Raw genomic sequence first — 14,061 nt, 5'->3', positions numbered from 1 at the left:
AGTGGTGATGGTACCGTCGTAAAAGATGCCGACGCACCACAGCTTTAATAATGGCTAGGTATTGTCAATTTAAACATAAGTGCCCACTTAAAAATAATGGAGACTCAACAAGTGACACCACCACAGATTGTGAACGAGGAAATAATAACCCCGACTGCACAACGAGTGAATGAGGAACCACCACCAGCGATTGTGAATGAGAAAATACTAAAACCCAGAGTTATGAGGAAAAAAACCCCAAAAATCTCTACAGGCAGGATGGGAGGACTCGCTCGCAAAGCGAACTAATGAATAATTCAAATATTGATCCGATTAAAACATGGGCACTAGTAGGAGTTGTTGCTATAGCCGCTGTATGGTTGTTTTATAAGATCGGAGAAGAGAAAACATCACCCCCGATGTAACAACAACAAGTTCAATTAGAGGTTAGCCCCCATATAATGCTATAAGAAGTATGACTACTTCAGTTACAGACGGTAAAATGTTGGTAAACGCAACGTATCATTCAGCGGTGGTCACCGAATTGGCCATTGGCTATGCCCGTATAGCTAAAATGATTACTAAAGCCACACCTCCAAAGCTAGATTTTAATGATTATGATATCGGTATGATGATTCTGGATATTGGATTAGCAATGGCAACGAAAGATATGCTCATCAAACAAGGGCTTATCCCGGAAGACATAATGAAGTAATTAAACATTTGAATATTTTATATTATTGAACATGGCAACAATTGCGATGATGGTCGGTGGAGCTATTGTTAATGCTCTAGCTTTTTCGGGGAGTAATTTTTTATTTTCTAGTATGAGGGAATCAAACGCTAAAGAAGTTGAAGAGGAGCGTAAAAGACATAATAAAGCTTTAGAACAACTCGAAAAAGCTCAGTCACAATGGGCGCGGCAGAGAATGGAGGGATTAGATTTTATTCATGAAGAAATGCGTAAGGAGGGACATTCAATTCAAACGTTTAAGGATTCGAATCTGCCATGCACGAATACTTCCTCGTTTATGGGAAAAAAATTGACCCAATACCGAGACCAACAATGAGTCAGTTTTATACACCGTCAGAGGCTCAAAAGAACCGCGAGGTAGCATTCGTGATAATCGGGTTAACAGTTGTTGCAATTTTCAGCTACACAATAACTACGCATAAACCAGAGTGACAGCTAATCAATAAATCACATGACTGCTAATCTATAAATAGCCATGAAAAAATTCAATGCAACCGGCGTTCTGTTGGTATTTACTGTGGCATACACTCTTATTACATCAGGCAGGGAAACATTAACTATACATGTTCTGTATGTGGGATAGGGGTCAAAGGTCGTTATTGTTTATGTAAGAAACACGGTGCTGATAGGGTCAGGAACCAGATTATTTATGCTAGGAAGAGAGATTACATCAATGAGAGGAATAGGTTGGGGAGAATACATATTTAAATATATGAAAAATAACAAATTAGACAAATGAATCATTTTGCATATACCATTAAACCACAATGGTTTTTGTGAGAGAGCTGAAGGCTTTAGCAAAACAACGTCGTCTACATGGATATTCTCGAATGAGAAAAGCTGAATTGATCGATTTACTCGGTTTGGAATACAACAAACCCCAGACTGTTAGAGAACTCAAAGCTCAAGCAAAAAACAGTGGGCTGAGAGGTTATTCTCGAATGAGAAGGGCTGAATTGATCGCTTTACTAGATAATAATCAACAAGACGATGATGATAAACAACAACAACAAGAATTAAAATTTGTATCCACATTGGTAAATATCTGAGAGGTTGGAAGATGGATATTAATTCCAACATGGATGTTAATGATATTAAGCCCATCATATCGAGCAAAATTAACGAGGAATTAAATGATTTACATAGTATAAAATACCAGCTGACGATTAAAATGTCATTGAGTAAAAGTAGCGCAGACGATAGCACCGAATATACCAAACCATATTTCCGAAGCAATCAAGAAGTTATAACCGAATCCGATACTATAAGCACATCATTAGATACATCAATTCAGAGGATACAGGAAACTTTAGAACGCTGGACTAATAGAGGTTCAGGTTGGGGTGTGGATAAAATCGATAGTTTATATTTAGATATAGCAAATTATATGCCCTTCAAAGGTGGATCTTATATAGATTTACCCCCGAAGAAAATAGCCATAATTATTGTAAAAAATAAATCCGATGACTGTTTAAGAATGATGATAAGATCTGCATTGTTCCCCGTAGATTCTAAAATTGCAAATAGACCTTTGAGCTATCCTCAAAACGATGGACTCAACTTCGATGGCATAGACGAACCTACACCAATATCACAAATTGATAAGGTGGAAAAGCAAAATAATTTAGCTATAAATGTTTTCGGACATTCTAAAGGAATTGTTGTACACAGGATAAGCTCTGCTCCGGAACATATCCCCAGAATCAATTCATTTCTGATCGAAAAAGATGGAAAATATCATTATACATGGATAAAGAGTTTAAACAGGCTTTTATACTATCAAACAAAACATGCTAGAAAGAAATATTTTTGCGAAAGATGCCTACATGGGTACAGCAGACAAGATCTATTAGAAGCGCATAAAGAAGACTGTAGAGGTGTTGGGCAGACTGCTTTCAGGATCGATATGCCTAAAGAGGGAAAAAATATATTAAAATTTGAACATTATTGTAATCAAATGCCAGTACCATACGTAATTTACGCCGACTTCGAAGCGCTTATCAAACCCATAGAAAATAATCAAGATGATAATACGTACAAAACTCAAGAACATATTCCTTGTAGGTTTGGATATATAGTTGTAAGGTATGATGGGAAAACAAACCTGCCCGTGATTTACAGAGGTCCTGATGCAGCGGGAAAGTTCCTAGAATATCTACAAAACAAAGAGAGAATAATCAGGGAAAAATTGTCGTGTAAGAAACCCATGTGTATGACGAGGGATGATTGGAGGGCCCACAAGAAGTCAATGAGTTGTCACGTTTGTAATAAATCCCTGAATGGGGATTCCGTAAGAAATCATTGCCACATCACGGGTAATTATCGGGGAGCCGCGCATAACAAGTGTAACTTGAAACTAAAAATGAATTCTCAGACAATACCCATCCCCGTAGTGTTTCACAACCTTAGAGGATATGATTCACATCTCATTATGCAAGCTATCTCAAAGACCGACGGCAGTTTAACGTGTATTCCTAATAGTATGGAAAAATACATATCATTCTCATTAACTAAAACTATACATTATACGGACAAGGATGGGAAAGCCAGAATAAAGCAAAGTAATGGACTTAGATTCATAGACTCCGTACAGGTTCTGTTATCTTCCCTGGACAATTTAGTTAATGCGAACAATCCCGATGACTTTGCAATAACAAATCAATATACTCATCGGTGCTGTCATTTGTTGTTGAGAAAAGGTGTATATCCTTACAAATATATGGATGATTGGTCTAGATTCGACGAAACTAAATTACCACCCCTTGAATCATTCTATAGTAACTTAACAGAAAATAAAATAACCTATGCCGATTATGAACACGCTCTGACGGTGTGGGATAAATTAGGTTGCAAGAATTTAGGTGATTATCACGATCTGTACTTAAAAACCGATGTACTGTTACTCGTCGATATATTCGAGATATTTAGAAAGACATATTTAAAACAATACGGCTTGGATCCGGCATGGTACTATTCCAGTCCCAGACTATCTTGGTAATTATCGGGGGGCCGCGCATAACGAGTGTAACTTGAAACTAAAAATGAATGCTCAAACAATACCCATCCCCGTTGTGTTTCATAACCTTAGGGGATACGATTCTCATCTCATCATGCAAGCTATCTCAAAGACCGACGGCGGCTTAACGTGCATTCCTAATAATATGGAAAAATATATATCGTTCTTGTTGACTAAAACTAGACATTATAGGGACAAGGATGGGAAAGCTAGAATAAAGCAAAGTAATGGACTTAGATTCATAGACTCCGTACAGTTTCTGTTATCTTCCCTGGACAATTTAGCTATGGCAAACAATCCCGATGACTTTGCGATAACAAATCAATATACCGATAGGTTAACTCGTCATTTGTTGCTGAGAAAAGGTGTATATCCTTACAAATATATGGATGATTGGTCTAGATTTGACAAAACTAAATTACCACCTCTTGAATCATTCTATAGTAACTTAACAGAAACTAAAATAACCGATGCCGATTATGAACAAGCTCTGACGGTGTGGGATAAATTAGGTTGTAAGAATTTAGGTGATTATCACGATCTGTACTTGAAAACCGATGTACTGTTACTCGCCAATATATTTGAGATATTTAGAAAGACATGTTTAAAACAATACGGCTTGGACCCGGCATGGTACTATTCCAGTCCCGGACTATCTTCGGATGCATTGTTGAAGAAGACCGCCATAGAACTAAAACTACTCACAGATTACGATATGCACTTGTTTATTGAGAAAGGATTAAGAGGTGGTATATAGATGGTAGCAAAAAGGTATTCTAAGGCTAATAATAAATTAGTGGAAGGATATGATCCGAGGAAACCCGACACGCATATATTATATCTCGATGCCAACAATTTGTACGGATGGGCTATGAGTCAACCTTTACCCACGGGTGGTTTTGAGTTGGTCAATGATATCAATGTGAACGATATCCATAATATCGATGCGAATAAACGGTACATACTAGAAGTTGACTTGGAATATCCAAATTCGTTACATAAAGACCATAACAGTTATCCACTAGCTCCCGAAAGATTAATGGTTGATAAAGATTGGATGTCGTAATATCAACACTCCTTGATGGGTAATACTAGGTTAGCTAACATAGAAAAACTCGTACCAAATTTGATGGATAAGACAAAATATATAGTTCACTACAGAAATCTCCAGTTATATCTAGCGTTAGGTATGAAACTTAAGAAAATACACAGAGTTCTAAAGTTCGATCAAAGCCCTTGGATGGAGCCCTATGTAAGGCTGAACACAGATTTAAGAAAGATAGCCACCAGCGATTTCGAAAAGAACCTATACAAGCTCATGAATAACTCCGTATTTGGTAAAACTATGGAGAATCTAAGGAAGCGTGTTGATGTTAAATTAGTCAGATCTAATGAGGAAGAAAGACTCAGGAAACTTATAGCCATTCAGCATTTAACAGAAGCAAGATATTCGATACTGACTTAGCCGCGTTGCATATGCAGAAGAGTAATGTTAAATTCAACAGACCGGTGTACGTCGGTATGAGTATTCTCAACTTGTCAAAACACTTAAAGGGGCACTGATCTAACGCAATTCCCCGGGACTGGTTGTTGCCTTTGTTATTGTTTTTTCCCCAGTGAGTACCCGGATGTATAGCAGAAATCTAGACTAGTTCGCGACCTCTGCTGCGCCATTCGTAAGCGCATTAGTCACTTGTATAGGTAGTAATAAGGGAGTATGGTCACATTGATCAACAAAATGAAATACAGTTTTCAAGATAATAAGGAAATGTAGGTATCTTTGTGGGTAGCATCGGTAATGGTGACGAAGTTTTGATAAAACACTTGCTTGGTAATTTTGCGATTTTCGTTTACACTATTTTGACTTGCAATACAAAGTAAATATTTCACCTGAGCATTGCTTTTATATAGTGTGTATATTTTTTTACTGTCAAAATGTGTAACATTTTCAAATTTATTAAATGCCTAAATATTCAGTTATTTTACAAAGTGACTGAAAAACATTTCCATCTGTATTATTATGATAACGAATTCCAAACATTTTGATGTTTAATGTCATCACCAAGAGACTGAAAATGTTACGTTGAAAAGTACATTTCTATGTTGTTTGGCTTCTAATCCTACATAATGATCAGTTGTGATGTTTGTAGGCCCTTTTGATCGTTTTAATCAATCTGGACAGATTTTTTTGTAAAAGTGACTGAAATATTTACACATTTTATAAATTGCCTGAGAGAATCACATTTTACAAATTGAAGGTAATATATACACGCTTACTAAGGAAAAGGCCTGTGAAAACAACGTCTATCGCGCATTGAAGAATTTCCCAACCAAGACGTAGAGAAACAAGGACGAATCAGTTCAATGCTACAGCAAATGAAGGAAAACAAAATGCAAATACCATAATTACAACCTACCAAATTTATGTGTATAAATTTTAGGCAGCTTCCTTGTTCGAGGAATGTATCCAAGAATATCCACACAAAGGAACAATATCCCACTCGTCTGCAGCTGTACAAAGAAACTTATTCGATGTCACGTGTCTCTGTAACAATCACATATTATAAAAGCTATATGTCGTTTTGGGATATTTTAACCCGTGTTCGTTTCTCAACTGATCACTTGGATTGTTTCAGGTGTTTCACATAGGTGTCAAGTCTCAAGGGTCAGCTGAGAAAGCCCACGTGACAACTATTTTCATAATGTCCACAGTTCCTAAAAAATCCATTGAGTGATCGATAACAATGATCAAGCAATCAACGTATAATCAGTTAACCCTTTGAACAAAGTATGTTGTTTTTACATCGGCACTTCACGCCATGATATGAGTGTATTCCCTTTGTTTTAGTAAACCTAGATATGTAAATACTCACTTTTGACATATCCACTGTGCAAGATAACAGTGATTAATCAATCAACGTATTTTCTGTTAATCCTTTGATGACTAGGAACGATCCGTTGATTTACAAAAAAAAAGGAAATCAACTGATCATTCACCTCTTGCTGGTCTGCCACGTGCATATTACATAACACACATTTCACCTCACTTCAAACATGGATTTAGATTGAATAATTACCCCAGACACAATAAATGCCAAATGGGAACCTTTGTCAGGTCATCTAAGTGGTTCTACCACTAATTGGACCTGTAATAAATTCATTAACTGAGCATCAAGTGAATGACGACAAATACACAAGTGTAGGGTTATACGAGAAAACGTGGATGACAAGGGAGTAGATATCGTATTATCGACGCAATCCGAAATCCGAAAATGCTTTCAGTGCATGGATACTTTTTTTAGTATTAAACTATGACCATCTGGGGTATATCCAAATGACAACATCCGATGAGCTCCGCCGTTCTTTTTGTCTGTTTGTTTGGGTTGAAGAAATTAATTAACATGAGCCCTTTGTCGAAATTTTTATAGATCACGGTTAACCAATCAGTGTTTATGAAAAAATGCGTAAAACAAATATTGCCTCCAGCCTCCAAGTTTATTTAGCTGTCCTTGCAGACGGTAGCCCAGTCTCTGGTCACGCTCAGTTGCCCTTTCGTTTCATCCGGGTACTCACGGGGAAAAAACAATAACAAAGGCAACAACCAGTCCGGGGAATTGCGTTAGATCAGTGCCCCTTTAATGTATGACTTTTATTACAACAAACTTAAGAAGCAATACGGCAATAGATGCGAGGTGTTATATACCGACACAGATTCTTTGTTGATGGAAATACAAACCGAGGATGTGTATAAAGATATGGCAGAAAAAATAGATATGTACGACATGAGCGATTACCCAAAAGATAATCCACTGCACAGCGCAGTAAATAAAAAGGTGTTAGGTAAGATGAAGGATGAATGTGCTGGGATTCCTATAGCGGAGTATGTCGGATTAAGACCTAAGATGTATTCTATAAGGAAGTCCGATAATTGAGAGATAAGAAAAGCTAAGGGTGTTAAGAAGTATGTTTTTAAAAAGCATATTAAACACGAACAGTATAAAGAATCATTATTCAACGGTAGAACGTTCAAACATGAGATGAACTAAAGAAGTTACAATCATAGGATATATGGATTAAGAATGAACAAGACATCATTATCCCCCTTAGATACAAAGAGATGGATTGATAATGATGGTGTAACTACCTATGCTTATGGTTATTTAGGGCGGTAATACCGTACCGTTGGGAACTATGAGCAACTCTTCTCGTACAAATGCCCTGCCCGGTCCATCTTTAAGATAATAAAGAATAGGCTCTCCTTCTTTCGTAACCAATCGACTAATGTTATATGTCTTAAGAGACCAAATCGGATCTGTTGCGCGACGTAGGCCTCCTTCGAGTTCACCGGCCTGGTATAAATATCTTACCCTTACTCTATCCGGAAGTTTTTTTTCTTTGCCTCTCCTCGGTGCTGAAGATTCGGAAGTCACGGATTTCATTTTAATTTCATCGGATGGTTTCTTCCCTATTAATCTCGTTACTTCATTATTCAGCGCTGATACAACAGCTGATAATCGTGTCACCCATTCGGTTGATCTCAATCGCTCGGATTTCATTTCAATCCCATACTGATAGCCAAACAAACGTTCCGCTAATGTCCTGTTAAATCTTTCAACGATAGCTTGACTGCGGTGGGCCTCTCTTTCACCACGCTTGATTTCGACATTGTGCTTTGTTAACAGTTTAGTTATTGATCCCATAAACTCGCGACCGGGATCTACTTGAAATAGCTTAGGCCATTTTAGTGGTCCGCGTTTATATATGCGGCTCAGTGCATTAGCTACTTCTGTTGAATCTTTCGAGGTTAATGGCTCAGCTTCTTTGTATCGACTAGCCACATCCACTACGGTTAAAGCGTATTTATACGTTTTGCGTTACCTTATCGTGGGGAAGAAACAAGAGGTCAGCCTGATGAACTTCATTCGTTGTAAATATATCAAACTTCTTCCTCGGTATATAACGCGGTGTCAGTAAATATATTTGCCACATCGCTTGTTTCTTTAAACAATCCTTGGCCACTTCTTTAGATACATTAGCCGCGGAGGCTAATTTTTTTATTGCTCCTACACCTTTCCAATATCCTTTTGGGCTATAGTAAATTTTATTCATTATTAATTAATATTGATGTTTCTTTTAATATGACTCATGACTATCGTTGAATCGCATAATCATTTTGGCATAAAAAATTCTCCTGTAGTAGCAGTATAGGTATATAAATCCTCCAGTTGGGTTGCGGCAGAACCATCATTACCTATTCTACTGCTGCCGTGTTGACTTCCACTTTCTTCTTTGCTGCTTGCTGCCTCCTAGCCTTAGCTATAGCCTAAACTAATTTCAAGAAGGCTTTCTTAGATGTATGTGAGTAGAGGGAGACTCCATTATGAACCCATAACAAGACCTCACACCAGCTTATACTCATCTGCGTGCGATTGTCTCTCCAGTATTATACAAAACTGCTAGAATAATCTTAGATTAATGTGACTAATACCAACGGCTCAATCGTTACAACTATAACAATATATGTTGACTCTAGCACACACAGGAAAAAAGTAACGTACCAGCCATTGCATACGTCATACCTTGGGTGGTTACGATGCTGTTTGGGAACAACTAATTGTATGTGATTGACAGTGAAGAGGATGTCTGTTGAAAATCTGAAAATTTTAGTAAGTGTGACTGAATCCAAAATACATGATTTATGGCAAACATGTAATAGAGGTAGGGAATCACAAGAATTATAATATTACCTAATAAACTGCATTCCTGTGCATAATAATCAAAATTGATGAATCCAAAAAATATTATATGTACATGTGTTTCCATTTATCAGCATTTTAGCCACTTGAATTAGGAAAAACACTATTTAATTGAAAATTAAAGTGCTTTCATAAACTTGTGCTTGCTATAAAATGCGCTGCCGCAGGCTATATTTAGTATACAAATATTCAAAACTCTCAACTTCGCTGGGTATATTCATTGACATTGTGTGTAGAGATGATAGATCACTGGGAGGAGCTTATGCACACCCCTGACATCACAGGGCATTTTTTCCCATTGTGACTGGCATCAAAATACTACAAATTACATCATAGGGTTTTGTCACGTGTTTGAAAAGTTTGTGGTACTGTATTCTAAAGGTAAGCCACCAATTATCTACTGCCAGGCCTAGTGCTCACATTAACTGCTACGTTTTCACCAGTGAGTATATACCGCAGACACATCTAGGTTTCTCTTAAAATTAATATTGATATCATTTTGATGCAATAACTTTTCTGGATTTTTTATATGGAGCTTTCAAAACCATAACTGGAAATGTAGTCAGAATTAAAAGGTGATTGTTAAGAGATTGAACATGTGATCCTTCACGTTTCAGATTGAAGCCATTCTGTGTAATGTCCTCAAGAAAAGAAGCAGCACATTTAATCAGGTAAATCAGTGATGTATGTTATCCATTTAAGAATGTGTACCAAAGTGGTTATGACCATGCTGCTAACAACACAATGTCTAAATATATGTTACCTTACCTTACCTTTTATTGTAATATTAGTCAAGGTTCAGGATACGCTTCCCTATGGTTTCCCTATGGTTTACGGACCAGCAACTCGGTCAATTACGTGTTCCCATTCACGGGAACCTTACACAACCTAATCACGTGTGTATCTCTGCCAACTCATACTCGGTCTAATGGCCCCTGTGTGTGAACGTGTTCTTGGACCTAGAAAATTCTTTTTTTTTTGGCGTTGTTTCTTGGACTGCAACGTCCTGTGAAGAAAGGACAAGCTACATCTGGTGTGTACGAAGTGCAGATGCACAATTTCTACTTCAGACCTCCATGCAATGTGTTATGACTGCCATAGCCAGTGTACCTTTGAACTTTACGGTGTGATGAGCCTCGTGCACTGGCAGACTCTGCTTATCAGCCTAACCTTCAAAAGTGTCATCAGTGGTGGACCTTCTAAATCTAAGGATTCTGAAAAGAAAGCAAAGTCAGCTGAGAAAGCTGAGTCCACTTGCCACTCCCTCAGACTTCCAGGTGCCCATCTTGTCAGTTACCGATGATGCGCTCTCCGACAATGCTTTGACTGATGATATCTTCACACAACTTGACCCAGCGACCACCCCTCAGCCTCCACTCCCTTCAGACTTTTGGTCTACTACCTTTCCTTCGACAACTACGCCATTGATGGTGACTGATGATCCTCTTTTCGTTCTCAACTCTCAGTCAATCGTTTGCGTTCCTCCCTTGAAAATTCAATTCCTGGAATCCTCACTTTCCTCTCCTTCAGTTGTTCATTTGATGGTAGTTCGTCTGACCGTTCTATGACAGTGCGTCCTCGGATCATTAGCCGCTCTGATTCCACATCATGCACTCAGGATTGGGACACCTCACCAGGCCCATCACCAAAGTCCTTAATCTTCACAGAATCATGTCCCGACTCCTATCTTGACGACTACATTCAGGCACATGCAGACGCCGACATCCCCAATCAACACCTCAACTTCACTCATGGTCATCTGCATCAATTAGGTTGGTTGGTCAACGTTGACAAGTCTGAGTTAGTGTCACACTGAACAACTCCAATTAATCGTGGTTCTCTTCGATGCTCATCAAGGCATGTTGTTGGTCCTGCAGGATTGTTGGGTGAAGATTCAAAGGTTTGTTCCATGGGCACTCAAACAACTGCTCCAGTTCCAACGATGGCAACAGCTCCTTGGCCTCCTGACGTCAGCGCAAGCAAGCCAACTGCACCTGTGACTGCTTCAATGCTTTCTTGCGTCCATCATCAAGATTGTCGACTGTCAATTGCTGATTTCTCTGCCGATCCATATGCACATCCACCCATACCTTTAGGGGTGGCTGGTCGAATCGAACATTCGAGGAGGGGGTCACCCCTCCCACTTGCTATGGAGTTCCCCATCTTGCTAAGGCTCGCCAACAGACGATTCCATCCTCTTCTGCTCCGCGCCAACCTTCTACTTCAACTTCACTCCTAATGACTCCATCTGTCCATCGCAATGCTCCATATATTCTTCTGCCACATTTGCAGAAGTCCCTTATCGCATTGAAGTCTTACACAGTATTCACCACACATTACCTCTGGAACATTAAGGTCACTGATGTCCATGGTCCCCACAAGTTCAACCTTTTGGTCTTGGTGCAACAACTGTCACATTCCACTCAACGCAGATGATGTCATATATGCATGTTCCTGACCTCTTGCTTTATGCCTGTATATAAATGAGTAGGTGTTATACTGTTTTGAGATATCTTTATTCGACATCACAAATGATGGAGATCTGGAACACAGAACAGGAAACATAACTTAATGCAACACATGATTCTACAATGTAAATGTACATAATCCTCTATCCCTACCCAAGTCATTGGTAGATCTTGCAAAAGGTATGACAAGGACTAAATAAGGTAGTCAAGTCTTGACTGAGTTATAAATGAACTGAAATGTCTTCAGGTGTGTTGATGTCAGATATTATGAATGGATATTATCTATGGAAGGGAAGGATGACATGTAACACATGCATGTCTGATAATCTTTTTCAGATTTACAGCCCTACAGTCCAGGGCATGAATATAGTCACTAAGCCACGAGGGTGCAATCTTTCTCCGAGTGGAATGTCTGGGTTCAACCTCCACTGGAGCAGGACATGGGGGTGGAAGCGTTCTTGTATTTGATGTTGTTGTCAACGACGGTGCGGCAGGTTGTTGAGGAGCAACAGCCTGGTGTTGAAAGCTTGGCAGTTCCGATGACACGTCTGATGGACTCATAGTAGTCGTTGCTGGCACAGCTGAGGATGATGGTTCCATCAAGTTTAATTCCTTCTGAAAGGGGGCAACAGGCTGATTACTGTTGGCATTGCTGGGCCTGGATGAGGCCTTCTGCAAGAAAGGACGGTATTGTGTACCATTGAGACCAGCTGGTGATGTTGAATAGATATGGCCTGGCAAGTGATCAGCAACTGTGACTGTAGGTGTGGGTGGATATACAGGAGTGTATTTGCGGAGGAATTTCCTGTTGCGTAGAGTCACTCTGCCTGAGCCATCCACACGTACAACATACTGGTCGAATTGGCGAACTTCGATCACACATCCAGTTTTGGGCCTGTTTGATTTTGGATTCGGACGAGATTACCAACAACAAGGGATGGTAGCTGTTTGGTGTGCTCAGTAAGCAGTTCAGCCGTCCTCTTATGTCGGTTTCTCAAAGCATCCTCTCTCATGGAAAGGGTATCGCGCCATGTGTCATGTGGTTTATAGCAACAGGGCCCTCCATGAGGGGGAGTGGTTGGTGCTCACAAGTGTTGAATGTGCTTGACTTGTAAAGGTTAAGAAGGTGCTGCCCTAATTTGTCTCTGTTTGCTTCGGTTGCAGGATAGGGCAGTTTAGTAGGAATGGGGCGTGTTAACTTGCATCTGGGACACTCACATTCTACTCTAAGGCAGTTCTCAATGTGTGCCTTAGTCGTAATGCCCTCAGTGGAGTCAACTGCTTCACTCATGCTTCCTCTAACTTCACCGATCATGGGGAAGTTTCTGGTAATCATGCCAAGTGCAATGCAAGTCTCTCTGCTAAGGAAGAATTAGTCAGAGTTGTCTGTAATGTATACGAGCTGGCGGGTCTCAACAGAAGTACCATCAGGGTCTTTCCCTGATAGTCGTATGATGATTGCACCGAGAATAGTGATGCCCTTGTTGTTCGCAGCATGCATCTTCATTGTCACAGGAATGAGGTCATGCTTCCTGAGCCCAAGTTGATACATAACCTTGATACCAGCAAGACAACTCTGACAGCCAGTATCAGCCATGATGGCAAGGGAAGCTGATTTTGGTTTAAATGTGAAGATGTGTCCAAAGTCCAGTTTTTCATAGCCTTCCCCAAGAACTTTTGCAGTGAGATGAGTAAGAGGCTGGGGTCGAGAGGCTTGTCTTATCCATGTGTCAGACAGTTGGTCATACAGGTGGTGGGCAAGGGTAATGGCTATTTTACCACGATGCCAGCCAAGGTTTGTGACTGCACATAGTGTGTCAAAGATTGCACCTTCATATTCCTCTGGTGTTTTAGGGGTTTCTGGGTTTCTCCAATTTTTGCTTGTTTCTGCTGCGGCACACAGAATCAAAGTGATTGGATTGACTGAACAGCGTGCAAGTATGGCCATAGGCTGGGCATTCTTTTTTTCTGATTTTGGGGGCTGCAGACTTTCCGTGCCCCTTCCTGCCACAGTAGTGGCATACCTCAGATTTATCGAACTTTTTAGTTTCGCTGTGAGCTGCATTCCTGCTGCATCTAAGTGCTGCC

The 14,061-nt window shown here is 39.6% G+C and overlaps 1 protein-coding gene across 1 annotated transcript in view; it reads left to right on the top strand.

Moving 5' to 3' along the window:
- LOC139474145 (EF-hand calcium-binding domain-containing protein 6-like) overlaps window positions 1-14,061 on the top strand; it is a 538,680-nt gene that overhangs the window by 351,224 nt on the left and 173,395 nt on the right. Inside the window, exon 8 of the mRNA XM_071257029.1 lies at window positions 10,123-10,176. Coding sequence (XP_071113130.1) covers window positions 10,123-10,176 — 54 coding nt within the window. The remainder of the gene's footprint in view (window positions 1-10,122; window positions 10,177-14,061) is intronic.

The sequence above is a fragment of the Haliotis cracherodii genome, unplaced genomic scaffold (genome assembly GCF_022045235.1).
Source record: "Haliotis cracherodii isolate W230 unplaced genomic scaffold, xgHalCrac1.p SCAF_3, whole genome shotgun sequence".
Lineage (NCBI taxonomy): Eukaryota > Metazoa > Mollusca > Gastropoda > Lepetellida > Haliotidae > Haliotis > Haliotis cracherodii.
This window is presented reverse-complemented; position numbering and strand designations above follow the sequence as displayed.